The following is a 17,020-nucleotide window of genomic DNA, read 5'->3' on the forward strand; positions in this document are numbered from 1 at the left end:
CAAATAACTTGCTTCTATGTTTTTCCAAGTCACGTGAGTTAAAAAAAAAGTTATATAAAACACTTTTTAATGTATATCAAAGACTATTTCTGTCAAAAGATATACATTGACGATCAAAATAGTTCAACTCCTATATATTAAGGACCATTTTGATGATTTTTTCATCTTTTAGGAGCAAAAAGGTTTAGATAGGGCCCACAAAGACGGATAAGCGGGCCCCAGCATGCATTGGAATGGTTCTGTCATCAACCCGCCAAATTTAATACCCGAAAGTCTAGAGTCGGTACATTAAAATTGACAATATTATCCTCAGATAAATTTTAAATGACAAAATCATCTTATTTGTGATTCCTTAGCGGCGTAGGTCTCCAACACACATAGCACTACAAATAAATACGACTCTGTACTATCCGCTACGTTCCATAACACATAATTTTGCTTCCGGCCGGTCACCGACTAACCGCCGCGTTCCTCCTCCTCCACCGTGCATTTCAAATCCTTAACTTCTTCATAAGGTTAGAGGTTGAATTCTTCCGTTTTAATTTCTGATGAATTTGATGATTTGTTAGGGTTTTTGCTTTTTTATGGTAAGTGTAATTTGGAATCTGAGATTGTGACCTTTTGATTGCTGCTTTACCTTATCGATTCGTTTTCCGGCTACTGAGAAAGAGAGGAACCGGAATTGTTAAGTCGGTGGTTTTTCAATTCTGTTCTCTGACTCTGTTTTGGATACCTCTAATTTCATTTTGATAATTTAATGGAGTGTTAGGGTTTTCTTCGCTTATATAAATTGTACTCTTCCAGTCATTGGAGAATTTTTTAATACTAGAATGAAAATAGCCGTGATAGAGCAGACATGATCCGTATAGAATCCAGCTAGTTTGTGATTGTGGTGTAGTTAATTGATTTGATCTCGGCATTTTGTTTGCTTATTGCGTTTTTTTATTAATGCAGTTATTTGTGTGGTTTGAGTTTTTGTGATGTCATTTGGTAGTACTGATGCTTTCATGGTCTCTGCTCACATTTCCTTAATTGTTTTTAGCAGAATTACATCCATAGCTGTCGGAGATGGGATTTAAGAAGGTTTATAAGGGATTGCAGGATATTTTTCCTGAGGTAGGATGATATATGTTATATTAGTTTAAGATCTCATAATATGCTCAAGTTTTCATTTGGGCTTACAGTGAAGTGGCACAATTTAAGCATCTGTGCAGCATATATCTTTAGAGCTATGTATAACATCAATTCATATTCGAGGGCATCAAATGACCTCTGTTATTAATGTGGTGAAAGTCACAACTTGTTACAAATGTCCGTTCTCCTATGAAATTATGTTCCATAATCATACAATTCGATCAATATTACTCCCTTTGTCCTCTTTTAGATCCAATTCATATGATAATCTTCTGATAGTGTTCTGCTAATAATATTATTCTATACATTTTTCAGAAGTTTCTTGAATTTAAATATGTTGAACTAATAATTTTTTATATGATGTTTTTTTCCTACATATTAAGTTTTCAAACTATTATTGTTAATATTTTCTTCTACCACTACTTACTTAATCCAAGAATCAAACTACTAGCTTCTACTTTCTCCCAATTGGTTATTTTAAAATACCTCAAGAGTGCGAAGATGTTTTTACTCCTTGGGATGTTTGAAAGTCTTTTGTCTTCAAATGTTTTAGAATCAGTTTTGATGATGATAAATAAAATGATTTTCCAGCATTATCCCCCAAGGAGTATCGTTCTGAATTATCCATGTTAAGTTAGTTTGGGATTTGCTGCAAGGCATGTACCAAGAAAAGATACAGTTTGAACACTCAGTTTTCTTAATTGGTCAGGTTGATTCTCGAATTCTTAGAGCTGTTGCTATTGAGCATTGTAAGGATGCTGACACAGCTGTTGAGGTGGTCCTCAGTGAAGTTATCCCCTACTTGACTAAGCTTCCCTCAACTTCTTCTGAGCATTGTGGGGTTACTGTCAAATCATCTGAAGGTATGGCCTAATTTTGGTGCAACTGCCATCTTCTCTGGTTAACATTTATGCTTCGTTACTGGCATTATCAGACTGAAGTATTTTTTTTCCCCATATTCTGCCTGCCTCAGCTGCAGTAGATTCTAATAGAGGTCCACAGACTGATGATTTTCTTCTTCACAATACAAAAGACTCAGATGAACTGCAAAATGGCTCATCATTCTATGATGCTGGTTGTGGACATCATCAAACAATTGAAGATACTGATGGTGAATCCCTTCAGCATTATCATGATGCTGTTGGTGGAGATCATGTATTCGAAGTCAATGGAGGTGGGACACCGGTTTCCTTGGAGAAGTGCGATAATAGTAATGACAAAGTTACTGCTTACGAACCCTGCCAAGTCACATATGTCATGTCAGATGCTAAAGATGAGGCTAGAGATGATGTTTATGAGAAGTGTGCACACTTGCTTAGCGAGAATGAGAAATGTGAACACTCTGCAAGTCCTGAAGCAACTTCTTTCAAAGTAAACAAAAATAATGGAGCTGAAGTTGCAGACAATCAGCTTGGTCTGCCTACAGCATGTGTTGTTCTGCATAATACCCTTGAAGGGACTGATAAATCACCTTGTGATGATTCTAATGCACACATGCACAAAAGGATACATGAAGAGGTTTCTTCAATGGACAATCAGGACATGAAAGATCCTGAGAGTCAGGTTGCGCGCTTGAATGTTCAAACTTTATGTGGTTCTGAAAGTAGTATAGAGTTTGTGGTTGCACCAGATGTGCATAACTTTGAGCTAGAAAAAACAGAACTCAATCTTCATCAAAAAGAAAAAGCAGAACTAGGTGATTCAGTCGATGCTACATCTAGTAAAGATTTGGTGGATGTAATTCTTGTAACTAAAGAAGAATCAATGCCAAATTCAGTGGTCACTGCATCAGGTCAAATTTGTAGTATTGACCTTCTCGAGGATATGATGACAGAAGCCAAAAGTAACAAGGTAGTCTTTATATCATTTTCCAGACCAGTTATTCCGCAGAATGTGAACGACTAACTGAGACTCTGCTAAATATCTTAGTATATCTCTAGATTAACTGGCCAGTGCTGATACTGGAGGCTGTAGTTGGGCAAAGTTGGGAGTGTTAGATGCTTTCAAGTGGAAGTCAACAGGCGCTCTTAGGCAAAGATTGGTTGTGCATGTAGGATTTGCTTTTAGTGGTATCTGTTATGGATTATATATATTATTTGGGGCTTCAATTGCAGTGAAAAGTTCCGTTGCAGCTTATCTTTGCCAAATGTTCATCAATTAGGTTTTACTACTGTATATGGATTTTTTACTCTCGCTGTTACAGCAAACTGTTGTCAGCTATCAATTCAATAGAATAGGTAGCATTGGCTAGTGGTTCATAATGAATGCTTGATCAATTGATTAGTTATTTCTGATATTGTTATCTCTTTGTGATGCAAGTCGTCTGTACAAGCACCACTACCCTTTATCATTTGTTAGTCATTTGTGACTTTTCTTTAGCTTTTTAATACTTTGGCGTATGCATCAGCTTGGACTTCTATATTTCTGCACGGGACAGGTCAGGGTTGCATATATGTCCTCCATGTTTAGAGTCTTCCACGTACTTACTTTATTCTGGCCCCAACACATGCCAACATATCATTATTTCATTAAAGATGGGTACTGAGAATAGCAAAGTCTAATAAGGGAGGTTAGCAATTTTCTTCGTGAACTCCTGGAACTCTAATTAAATCTTGGTGCAGAAAACACTGTTTTTGGCTGTGGAGTCTGTTATCTGCTTGATGAGAGAAGTTGAACTCCAAGAGGAAGCTGCAGAGCAGGCAAAGTTTGAAGCTGCTAAGGGGGGACTGGATATGCTTAAGAGGGTAGAGGATCTGAAAGAAATGTTACGACATGCTAAGGAAGCAAATGATATGGTTGCCTTTCTCTTCAACTATATGTTTCCCTTTTCTACGATAATTTAGTTCTTTCATCACTTGTGACCTAAGTACTATGCTACACAATCATTTTGCAGCATGCTGGTGAAGTATATGGTGAGAAGGCCATCTTAGCTACTGAAGTTAAAGAGCTTCAATCTCGCCTGCTCGGCTTGGCAGATGAAAGGGACAAATCTCTTGCAGTTCTTGATGAGGTGAGGGGATGTTGTAATCTTTGTTTGTGAAAGTGAGGAGCGTTATAAGAGACTTTGTAAGGAGAGTATCTTATACAGCTATCCATTACTTCTCCGCACCTTGAATGTGAGACAGAAATTGCTGTATGTGAGAGTTTTGACCTGTGACTTCTATTTTTTTAATTTACTTTTGTGTGTGTGTGCGTGCATTCGTGTTTCAGAGTTTGATATTCTTTCTGTTTATTTTCTTTCCTCAACACAATTTTGTTCCACTATTTTGATTAATACCTGGAATCGTCAAAGAACTAATGAGTATGACTTGTGTCATGCAAATATTTTTATGTAAATAGACTGCCACATTGTCTGCTTTTCATTAACTGTTGCTTTCCTTCGATAAGACGGTTTACTAGAAGTCTCGGACATGCCGAATTATATCTCAAGCATGTAGGACACTAGGACTGGACTGGCACAAAAAGATTACCTATTGGATTGTTTGTGAGAAGGTGAGAGGACACAAGTTGAACAAGGGGAAAATTTAAGAAAGAAAAGCTTAACTAATGTAAACATTTGTTTTTGTACCTCTAAGAGGAATAATGGAGGAAAATCTTTATGGTCAAACAAGTGCGTTCAACATGATATGTCACCTTTGAAAGGGTATTCTGCCTTCATTAGTGAGCTCGTTTTTTCTTTATTTTTCTTTGTTCTTGATTTGTTTTTCATACTACTTGTTTAAGGACTTGAGTGGCAGCTTTCACGTGGATATTAAGCTGCTAAATCACAGATGCTTTGCTTGTACTTATGGTTCTATTCAAATAGAAGGAGAGGGTGGATGTAAATAGCAGTATGATATTCTTCTTTTACCTGAACATCTAAAGTTCCCTTTGTGTAGATGCGTCAGACACTTGAGGTGCGAATGGCTGCTGCTGAGAAAGAAATGAAAGCTGCTGAGCAAGAAAGACTAGACAAGGAAGAGGTTGCACGTAAAGCGCTTGCTGATCAGGAAATCATTATGGAAAAAGTTGTGCAAGAGGCAAATGTTCTGAAGCAAGAGGCAGAAGAAAATGCTAAGGTAATGACCCTCGCTATTTAAATGGATTTTTATATGCATAACAAGAAGATTTTAGTTTTTTTGAAACTGGTAATGTTGTATAGCAAAAAGAAAATGGTAGTTTTAACTCTTATGATTTTATCTTCTCGTTCTTTTGTTGCACAGTTGAGGGATTTCCTGGTGGATCGGGGGCGTGTTGTTGATATGTTGCAGTAAGTATAACTTCTTTGGATCTCTTTCAAAATTTCCTTTGTTATTTGTGCTCTCTGAATGTGGGTTATTTGCTTGGATAAAAATGGAACTGTGTTTGGTTGGGATGCCCAAGGTAAAATTAGCAGTCTGATTCAAGCTTGTTTTTACTTAAAATTAATATATGTAACTACAAATTATATTTACATAGTATTGGGGGGAAAAGGCAGCCATCCCGACTAAATGTATTCTTGTGTTATGATCTGTTTTCGAAGGTATACCCTGTCCATCATACATTATGCTCATGCATGTCTTTCTTTGGTTTGAAATTCCTTTGAGCAAAACCATTATATTTTGCTACTATTAAAAAGAGACGTTTCGGAAATTTTATTATTTGGACTCGGATACTTCTATGCCAAAGGTAGGGATAAGGTCTGCGTACATCCTATCCCCCTGGACCCCACTAGTGGGACTAGTATGTTTTGTTGTTATAGTAGATACTTCTGTGCCCATGGCTGTTGCAGCGTCCTTTCCCTACATATTCCTTCTTTTTCCTCAACTGTTATTTAAGATCGGAAGGGGCCATGTAGTTGGTGTGTGTTGTCTCTTTTTGAAGGTTTCTTTTTGCCCTCTCATTAAAGACACTTTTTACATCTGTCCTGTACGTTTTGGAAAATATTGACAACTTTGAAGGTTCTTGCTTCCACTCCCCTCATACCATAGCATATTAGTTCTTACCATATGTTGAGTCAAGTTCTTATCCTACATTTTGCTCTCCATATTCTCTCTCCCTCTTTTTCTCACATTTTGATACTTCTCTACTGAGCTCATGTGTGCGCTTATAAAGAGCCTCAAATTTATTGAGGCTTACTTTAAGGTCTTTCTACTTTAATGATGTTCTTGTAAAATTAGTGGATTTATTTGTCCAAAATAACTTAATAGATATTGAAAATTTGAAGTTATTGAGAATTTTCTTGGGTTAATTTAGTTGATCATTGAGGAGAAAAGCATGAACCTTTGCCTCATTGAGGTGAAAAGAGAATACTTTCTTAAAATCTTGAATGAGTTTAACAAATTATAAAGTGGCTTCAGTGCATGCCATATTTTCATATTTTTTTCCTTTTAGAATTTGCATTAAATCTTATCTTTCTTGTGGAAGATGTTAGTACATTGGCTTTTGGTACATTAACCTAGAGTGATCATATGTTTCAAGAATTAATATATTAGCATATTTTAGAATATTTAAGTATGTAGTATATATGAAGAATCAATGAATTTAGGGGTTCATTGAATTTCGTCTAAACTATGCTAATAGCACCAAATTTTTGACTAGCATAAACTGTTCTCATATGGAAGTTCGAGTGGGGTCATAGCCAAATGTGAAATTGAATTTCATACTTCAAAATATTTTTGTTTATAGAACACCGTGTCATTGTGTCCCTTTGAAATCTGCATATCCACTGCTAAACTTGCTTTATAAATATTTCTCCCCTTGCTACCTGCTTATCTCTGTCGGACTTGCTACCTTAAAATCAATTTTTTTTTAAAAAAATATATTCTGTTTTTGTGACTAAATAAAGCTCCAAGGGTGTGGCCTATTGGTCAATGAAGTGGGGTTGAGAGCCATGAGGTCTCAGATTCAATTCCCCAAGGAGACAAAAAAACACTTGGTGATTCTTTCCATCTGTCCTAGCTTTGGTGGACAGAGTTTCCTAACTTGGACCCGTGCTTAGCACGGGCGTTCCACAACTAATATTATTAGACAGGCTAAGTTATAGAACACAAATCGAAGAGGTCTGCTTTACTTTTCTAATCATATTGCCAGTTGTTTTCAGTTTCCCCCCTCCACTCAGATCCTTGTGTCACTATTTCGCTCGACTCAATAGATTGTTGCACCCTTTTGCAGAGGCGAAATCTCTGTCATATGCCAAGATGTGAGGTTGTTGAAAGAGAAATTTGATGATCGTGTTCCTCTTTGCAAATCTTTATGTTCAAGCCAGACCAGCTGTATCTTAGCCTCATCAAGTTCATCTTCAAAGAGTATGGCACTGGATCAGGTGCCCGACCCTGCAGATTTGTTGCATTCTCCAGAAAAGCTGGATACAGTATCTACTCATGAGGAGGAGAACAAGGCATCTGAAGATGTTAAGTCGGTGATCCATAACACGGATCTTCTGGATGATGGATGGGAAATCTTTGACAACCATGAGCTATGCATGTGAATCAAGTGGGTATATGCCGTGACTATTATAGAAGAACCATTGACTGCTTGCGTTAGTTCCAACATATCTCTCTCATCTATTAAATAAAGTTTCTTGTTAGAAACGAACCTCTTCGGAATTCCAGTTTGTTATGCTCATTTTGCAATGTTGGTTGAGAGCTATTTTAAAGAAGTATCCTATCCTATTGAAGTATTTGTACAGTACAAGTTTATAAATAACAGCTTATATTAGAGAAGTACAATCATGTACTCGGTCGAGTTCTCTATCAGCAGATTGCTTCGTTCAGTTGAGCTTTGTCTCGCATATAGTTATCCACGTTATGGTCTCTTTTTAGTTGCTTTGGTAGTTTTAGTGGGAATCATCTTTCCAGACTCTGGAGCTACTGGAGTTGGAATGTCGTCGTAGGAATTAAGTTTATAGCAATCTTTATCGTATGCCCGTTCCATATTTCTGGAATGCAGAGCTATAGGAGTTGAATATGAAATGTTCTTTGTGGTTGAAGACACATTTCCATTATTTAGACAACATTTTGGATTTGTGTTGTACCCATGTGGCCCTTTCGTGCATATACATGAAAATAACATAAATGAGGGGCAATGAACTCTGATGCATGTAATAGTTTTTGTCACCTTGTTTGAGAGTTGAGGCGTAGTTGTTGTACTCTCCTCTCTCTGCTAAATTAGAGCGGATCAAGTACTTGTCAAAATCTCAGGTCATTGTGTTTTTTGCTTTTTAACGTACTATCATTCTACATCAATTCCCATCCACGTAACGCTATTTTCATTAATTACGAAACATCATTTCTTATGGACAATCTTTGCTTCACATATCATTAAATGAGTAGATTACCTCCCATTCCCAAACTTAGTCGGAGACTTGGAAGTTGGTTTTTCAAATCAGAGCAATGGGAAAGCAACAAGTATGAAAGTTTTGTTCTAATATTATAGAGATAAAGACATAGAAACACTTTTAAACTATCGCGAAATCACCCAACAACTATACTTATGCCCTCCTCCCTTCCCTCGTGAACTTTTTTTTTTTAATTGTATTATATATCCTCTTCACTACTTACGTGATGAATGAAACAAGTTAAAATCCAGTATATGCAAACACATGGTTAATCAAAACTAAAAAATGGATCTTAGTATCTTTTTTCCATTTGATTCTTTAAAACCCAAACAATCGGACCCTTATCCTCTTTCAAACCTTTTGTTCTCCTTCTTTCACTGTTATGATCTCCATCTCTTTTCTTCTTCCTTTTTCAGGTGTGGGGGTTCATAGGATCCTCACATAGTTTAGGTGTGTAATCGACACTTTCACCATAGTATAGATGCGTTTTTGCGCCTTTTATCACTTTTAACATTAGATAATTAGTCTCTTTATGCAAATGAAGTATTTTTCTAAATTAGAATGTCTCCATAACTCCTACTCCTTACCCTTAGATGAAAGTCTCTAATTAGATTATAGTTGTAGAATTCCTTACTGATATTCATTTTCTTCAACCAAATTGCAAAACCAAGAAAATGAAGAATTGTGGTCCATAAACTTGTGGCCTAGTTCCATATCATAAAACTGCAAATATAAATACAAATGAAAAACATAAAGCTCTGTCAATTAGTAATACGAAAAGTGTCATTGAGACTCTTTGTATATATTTTTACATTGTACATGTAATTTAACTCTACTCCTACACAAAACTTAGCGCTATGACAATACTTCAAAAAGATGTACAATCGATCCATCCTTGATCAGAAAACTTAATTACACAACTAGAAATTGAGTCTATCACAACGATTAATCGTGCCAACAGAGAAGCAAGACTGTACATCTCCAAATAATGTAAAGTCTTGCCCTCTGTTGTCTAACTTGCTTTGAACATCCTTGCCATTTTCTGATCTTCGAACCCCGTAACGATGACATTGAACTTGCAAGAGCAGCCATATATAAATTATTAGTACTTGGAAAACTCAAAATAGTTGAAGAAAATATATAGTAGTATTAAATTGGAAATTTAGAAAAAAAAATGCTTATGAGTAGTGTTTAAAGACTTGGAACATATATATAAGGAAAAGACTAAAGAGTAGATATATGAAATGAAAGTAAAACATGTGGTGAATAAAGGCTCAAGAAGGGACTTGTTATCAAAGTTGTGTCAATGGATAAATTGGAATAAGTTTGGGGGGCCATCTATGTCTTGTCTTTGTATTGTATGGGTACCCTACATTTAACTTCTCTATCATACAGGTTTACTGTATCACCAATTATATAATGTGAAATCATTTTCCAAGCCCCATCATGTATTTATTATTATTATTCATGGCGTTACAAAATAAATACTTGTACAAAGTATTTAATGTGAAAATGGACAGAACCCAAAGGACAAATTTAATGACAAGATTGCATGGCTTGTGAAATTTTAAAAGATACCAATAGTTTTGGAGATTTCTATGTGGTAGATAAAATATTGAGCAAGGTCACCACATTGAGCCAAGATGAGTTAAATAATGAGTCATAGTTTAACTCGCTCAACTTCATGACTTGTCATTTTTATAATTCAAAACTTACATAACACGATTTTAGTAATATAAGAGATGCATATGACATAAACAAAATAGTGATTCGAATGCATAATTATTTGTTAATACATAAGATCAAATGTGTATAGTATAATATCAAAAAATATTTTTATGAGCTAGATTAGCTCCACCTATTCCTAGACTTCTATAATCATCTCCCATGAATCAAGCCGTTATTTAAACGGAGGATTGGAATTTTATCGATTCAATATGTTACTAAATTCACTACTCATTTGAGTTACTATAGTTGAAACATTATATATATATATTCGAATTGAATTAAAGCTATTGAGTTTGTTCAAATCTATTGATGACGACGCTAATTAGCTACGTACTTTTCTACATCTTTGTAGCAACGCTATTTGTTTGAAAGCTCACTAACGTAACGACCATTGATAAACATCTTTATTGCTTTCATTCTTTCTTTACTTACTAGGCGTTTAGGCAAAAGTTTAATTTTTTTCGATTTAAAATTTATAAAGTTGGACTTAAAATGGATTGTTGTATTTGATTATATTTTTTGCAAAAGGATAGAAGAGATCACTTTATTTAGAATTTATGAAGATGAAATTGGAAAATATGTTTGGAGCACATTTTCAAGTTTGAAATTAAAAAAATTATAATCTAACACTGATTTTGAAATAAAATTAAAAAAATGTTCCAAAAAAATTAATAATTCTCATGACTAAACAACTCTTTAACTGTGCCATTTTAATATACAGAATTGTACAACTACTATAAAACTTAATTGTTGTCTTCACAACCTACGACATCTCTATAGCTTTTCAAATTACATACATACACACTACTAGTACTAGCTTGGTTATGTACCTAAAAGACTAGCATTTGCTTAATATTTAATTTGGTCAAAGAGTCTGAATAATATTTAAGAATTATATGAGACACGACCAACCAAATAGAACTAGGTTATAATGATGTTGTATACAACTCTTTCTTCGAATAAAATCAACTTTGTATGGATACTAAGTAATAGATCATGAAGTGGACGAATGTTTGACATGATACCAACCATGAAATTCTAGTGTTTGCCAAGTGTGTCTTCAACTTATTTTTTTCCCCACTTGATTTTGGGAGTCTGCATTGAAACTCTGACTAAATTCGGATCGCGTAATACTAAGACTGTTCAAAATCGAACCAAAACTGATAGCCCAAACCAAAAAAACGTTATCGGTTTATCCGCAATGGATTATTGGTTTAAAGGTTTTGATAATGGTTTTGATTTTTTAATTATTGAATTATTGGTTCTTAGTTTGAGGTTTTTTTTTAACAGGCTAACCGTTAATCTAATAGTAAATTCAATAATTATATCTATAGCATTTGGTATATAAAATTCTTTACTTAGAGTTTAGTTTAATATTTTTATTTATGACTGTCTCAAACTCGTAGTTATTCTATAAATGTGACAGTGTTTGATTTTGAGCAAGATACAATCTGTCAACTCATATGTATGGTTCATTTGATTTGTCAGTTTGTTTCTAAGTGATTTTTAACTCGCTGCTAAAAAATGTGGGGGAAAAACGCAAAAAAGCGACGGATCAAACTCGACGAAAAAGTGACGCAGTCACTTTCGTCGCTTTTTTGCTCGACGCTTTTAAAAAAGCGACGGATAGGGTCTCAAAAAGCGACAGACTGCGTCGCCCCTAAATTTTTTTAATTAAAAAAATACAAATGAAAAAAAAACGGACTCCGTCGTTTTATTTTTTTAAAAAAGTAATTATTTAATATAAAGAGACGGACTGTGTTGTTTTCTTTTTAAATTTTTTGTCTCCGTTCATCGCTTTTTGATTTTGATGTTCTTAAAAATTTCCAGAAAAGCGATCGACATAGGGTCCCTGTCCGTCGCTTTTCTGCAATATTTTTGACAGCAGAAACCTACAGTTTCTGCTGCCCACCTGCAATCAAAATTCAATTCACTTCATAGCAATTCAACCCATTCAAACACAACTAACAACAAATAAAATACGCAAAATACATAATAACAAACATAATTAAACATTTAAAACGAATAAAGTCATTATTTAGAACGATTTAAAGTGTTTCAAAGTTAACAAAAAAAATTCAAAATGTTCATAAACTAACATAGGAAACCTAAGGACTATTTGCTATGTATTCATCACTATCGTCGGATTCATCTGGAGTGGACCTTCTTGAATAACGGGGCGGAGGCTGACGGGCGAGGTTGAGCACTTGTTCTTTAATTTGCTCAACTTGTTCATTCATACTTTTTTGCTCCTCGGCCCTTCTTGCCTCAGATTCTGCCAATGCGCGTGTAAGTTCTGCAATTTGCTGAGATATTGCAGCTATCTGAACCCCGTCAACGGTCTCGGCTTGACGCAATGATCCAATACCTTCTAAACCTGATTGGAGTTGTCGTAGATCATTCCTAAAGCCCATTCAATATATTCATCCCTTGTGGCTGCCTCCAACCACTTTTTCTATTCAAATTTGAGTGAACTATTTAGGTGTTAGCTGGATCGAATCTCCCATATCACGTATGTGCCGCTCATAATCTTGCTGCATATTAAAAAATAAAAGTTATAATCAATATATATATAACTTACATAGGCTCGTTTGGCCCTTTCCTCCACCCACTCATCCGGATCCGACGCATTAGTCTTTTTCTTTACATGAGTCTTTTTAAAGACTTCATGACGGTAGGGAGTGCGTCCCAAATTTTTTTCCTATAAATAAAAATGCAATTAATGAAATAATATTTTGTCAAATAATTTATTTAAGAAAATGAATTTAAACTTAAAATTTAGAAACCTTACCATTTCCCTTTGAATCATACCAACACTCTTTACACCTCTAGTGTGCAACGAGTCACCCTTTAGGCTGGCTCTAGCTTTTTTTCCTTCATCGGAGCCTTGAATTCTTTGGTATCCCAATACCGGCATAATTCTTCAAATATATGAGGAAACATCTAATTCGAAGGTGCCCGATCATCCCTAACTTTCTTTAGCCAGCTAGACAGTCTGACGCTCGCTTTTCTTTCAAAATCACTCAATGACCATAATGATTCAAACATGCAAAGTTTTCCTTATTGCATCAAAATCCATCATTCACATCATTTCATTATTCGTTCATTTTATAAGACTCCCTTTTTGATCATATTCATCCATGGGCAGCAAATTATAAAATATATTATTCAATCCATCTATTTTTCTATGATCAACCCATACAAAATATCTAGGCTTAAATCCATGACCATACAAATGAACCATAACTATATCTGGATTAAAAAATTTCAAGCACCTACATTCACGACAAGGACACCTAACCAATCTATTTCTCTTAAAAATATTAAGTGTCATTGCATGATCGATAAACATTCTTACACCGTCAATAAATTCAGGCTTCAAAACCACCATCAACTTTATAATGCATGTTATACATCCACAAACGATGATCCATCTACAAAATTATATATATTCAAGCTTAATTAGTTCATAAAGACTACAATTCATCGAGAATACAACTGTCATTAATTCAAGTTCTAATTAATTAATTCATATAATAATTAATTCAAGTTATAATTAAGTTCAAGTTCTAATTAATTCAAGTATAATTAAGTTAAAGTCCTAATTAATTCAAATTATAATTAAGTTAAAGTCCTAATTAATTCAAATATAATTAATTTCAAGTTATAATTAATTCAAGTTATAATTAATTTCATATTCTAATTAATTCAAGTCATAATTAATTTCATATTCTAATTAATTCAAGTTATAATTAATTTCAATTTCTAATTAATTCAACTTATAATTAAGTTCATATTCTAATTAATTCAAGTAAAAATTATGTTCAAAGCTCATGACATTCAAGTTGAAGTTTTAAATTAAAATATCCTAAAATTCAAATATCTAAATTATTCAAATTAGTTATAAAGTCTAAAGAGTTCAAAATTTATACAAACCTAAAAAAAATTCTAGGTTTAACTTCAAAAGTCCTAAAGTTCAACTTCATGACTTTAAATATCTAACTCTACTTAGCTTAATTAGTTCTAAAGTCTAAAGATTTCAAAAATTATACAAATCTAAAGTTCAAAATTAGTATCTAAGTTATTCTAATTATAAGTTCTAAATTAAAGTCGTATAATTCAAGTATCCAATTTCCAATATTTTTCTAAGTTTCAAAACTTTAAATTTTCCTATATTCAAGCATCTAAGTTATTCTAAAGTTCAACATTAGCTTAATTAGTTCAAAAGAAAGCTTAACTTCAACAAGATTTCTAAAGTTAACAAAAAATTCAACTTCAAAGTTCTAATTAAGTTCAACTTCTAAATTTCAGTATCCTAAAATTCAATTATCTAAATTATTCTAATTACAAGTTCCAAAGTCCTAAAACTCAAGCCTCTAAAGTTTCAAACTTCAAAACTTCCTAAGTTACAATCCAATATACAAACAAACATAACTCAAACCCTAGCCGCCACCTATCTTTTTTCTCTCTTTGAGGGCTCACAAAAATCAGGCAGATACTGGCCGGAATGGCCGAAGTAACCGGGGGAAGACCTCCTCTGGTAACGCAGAACACAATCAACACTTTAATCACACAACCTACTATACCTCATACTGAAATCTCAAAAAGCAATAACCAAAATCAATCCTATGCCAATCTCTTCAAACCCACAAACTCAGAAATAGATATTGCCAAAATACCACCAAAGCAGATTTCATACATCAACGGAGAACCATTTATTGCCTGGAAATCCAATGAGATTCAGCAGATGATTGAGAAGGAGAAACTTCAGTATGCAATAATAGGTAAGTTTTCATATGACAACATTGATATTAAAGAACTAAGGAAGGTAATTCCAATACAATGTGGAATTAAAGGTGTACCAATAATAGGACTGCTTGATGAAAGACATATTCTGATCCGACTAAATTTTCTAGAAGACTATGTTAAAATGATGTCGACACCTATATACTACCTCAAGATACATGATAGATATTGCCAAATGAGATCTTTTATATGGAACCCATGGTTCAACTCAAAGGAGGAGACATCAAAGGCAGTAGCTTGGATAAGCTTCCCTGAACTGCCCCCAAATTTTTTTGTTAAAGAGGCAGTCTTCTCCATAGCAACTACAGTTGAAAAACCACTAACGGTGGATCTGGATACAGCAAACAAGACAAGGCCAAGCTGCGCAAAAATCAAAGTTGAGGTAGATTTATTAGCAACTTTACCAAAAAGGATTAACATTGCAGAAGAGGATGCATCAGGAATACTAAAATCAAAATGGGTAAGGATAAATTATGACTACCTACCAAAATATTGCAAACACTGTAGACTTCAAGGTCATGAGGAAAAAGAATGTAAAAGTCTTAATCCTGAATTGGCTAAACAGTTTAAAGAAGATCTACGGAAAAAAAATACACAAGGAATTGACACAGACACACAAAATAAAGAAGACAATCATGGAAGAAGGGGAGGGTACACTACTGGTAAACAAGAATGGATGCAAAGAAGGAGCAAATACAAGAAGGATAAATCAGGGATTATAATCGGGGAAGTGAGTCCAATACAAAAGAATAAGGATATAACCATGGCAAACACCAACCCATTTGCAACACTGGAAGAGGTCCCAGAAAACCAAGATAATATGAATACAACACAACTACCACAAGAAGATACTAGAACATGGATTGAGAAGAGTTTCTATACTCACAAAAATCAAACAAAGAAAACAGACAATATCACTAATGGTACAGAATAAACACAAGGAGATAGCAACAAAAAGGGACAGAAAAACTGCAACAAGCACCTGGAATCATTTACTGATAAACACATAGTAAATGACATTGATGAGGATATCTTACCTGAGAAACCACAAATACAGACACCAAAACGAATCCTCCAAACAGAAACTGCAGCATCAAGATTCCAAGAGGAAGAGAATGAACAAAACAACAACAACAACAAACAGTCCAGTGTGAACAGCAGCAAGACTACAGCCACAAGTAGAGAGGAACAATCATCTGATGTACAAGAAAACATGGTAAAATTTTAGACCTCTGATCTAAATCAAATAGAACAAGAAAAGGAAAACAATAGTCAAAACAAAGATTTGCCTCCCAAAACTCACAGCTGGAGGGAAGGAGAGAGACAAAAACAAAATCAACAAGAAGGAAAAAATAATACAGACAGCATGGAAATTGAGGAAATCAACCAAAGAAATATAGAAGGATCATACCAGGGGAAAGAAATTCAAGAGCTTAATAAGGAGCAACAGAAACAAGGAATATCAACAAAACTAAAACTGAATATGGAAAGGAGTAGCAGAGATTTAGATGAATATACCTTAGAGCATAACTTGGAAGCAACTTTAAGAGCAGGAGATATATCACCCAAACACCTTTAAAAAGGGGGAAAAGAAAAAAAAATATTTTCAAGAGAGACACGTGTCCCACCTGGGAATGGAGTACACACAAGAAGGCAGATTAATAAACTCAATCAACCATGATAAATGCTCTTCTATGGAATATTAGGTCAGTCAATACCATGGAAGCCTTTACAAGGTTGATAAAGCTTAATCAAAAACATCATTTTGGATTCATAGGTTTAATGGAACCTTTTCAAGACACAGACAAGATAGAAGATTATAAAAGAAGACTAGGCATGGAGCATGCAATGGCCAATATATCTGGTAAGATCTGGACTTTTGTGGAAGATGTTTTTGAATATCACATAATAATGAATCATCAACAACATTTAATCATAAAATTAAAAATTAGAGGAAGTCAAGAGGAGATACTAGTAACACTGGTATATGCAAAATGTACTCAAAATGAAAGAATGGAGTTATGGGACTCTATGGAGAATTTAGCCACCTCAGTC

The 17,020-nt window shown here is 34.4% G+C and overlaps 1 protein-coding gene across 2 annotated transcripts; it reads left to right on the forward strand.

Moving 5' to 3' along the window:
• The first annotated feature begins 367 nt into the window (after positions 1–367).
• On the forward strand, positions 368–7,872 carry LOC129882846 (uncharacterized). Of its 2 annotated transcripts, none has more exons than XM_055957329.1 (9): positions 368–515; positions 1,043–1,116; positions 1,844–1,997; positions 2,108–2,985; positions 3,756–3,929; positions 4,028–4,144; positions 5,013–5,192; positions 5,337–5,383; positions 7,267–7,872. In XM_055957329.1, the coding sequence occupies exons 2-9, from the start codon at positions 1,069–1,071 to the stop codon at positions 7,580–7,582; spliced, it is 1,914 nt and encodes a 637-aa protein (XP_055813304.1). In that variant the 5' UTR covers positions 368–515; positions 1,043–1,068; the 3' UTR covers positions 7,583–7,872. The 2 variants fall into 2 exon arrangements, with proteins under 2 accessions (XP_055813304.1, XP_055813303.1); XM_055957328.1 differs by having other exon boundaries at positions 1,046–1,116.
• Positions 7,873–17,020: the final 9,148 nt, after the last annotated feature.

This window comes from Solanum dulcamara, chromosome 3 (assembly GCF_947179165.1).
Source record: "Solanum dulcamara chromosome 3, daSolDulc1.2, whole genome shotgun sequence".
Lineage (NCBI taxonomy): Eukaryota > Viridiplantae > Streptophyta > Magnoliopsida > Solanales > Solanaceae > Solanum > Solanum dulcamara.

Coding starts and splice junctions, on each gene's coding strand:
- LOC129882846 (XM_055957329.1), top strand. CDS start 1,069: ATGGGATTTAAGAAGGTTTATAAGGGATTGCAGGATATTTTTCCTGAG. Junction 1,117..1,843: donor TGCAGGATATTTTTCCTGAG/GTAGGATGATAT, acceptor TTAATTGGTCAG/GTTGATTCTCGAATTCTTAG. Junction 2,986..3,755: donor CAGAAGCCAAAAGTAACAAG/GTAGTCTTTATA, acceptor ATCTTGGTGCAG/AAAACACTGTTTTTGGCTGT.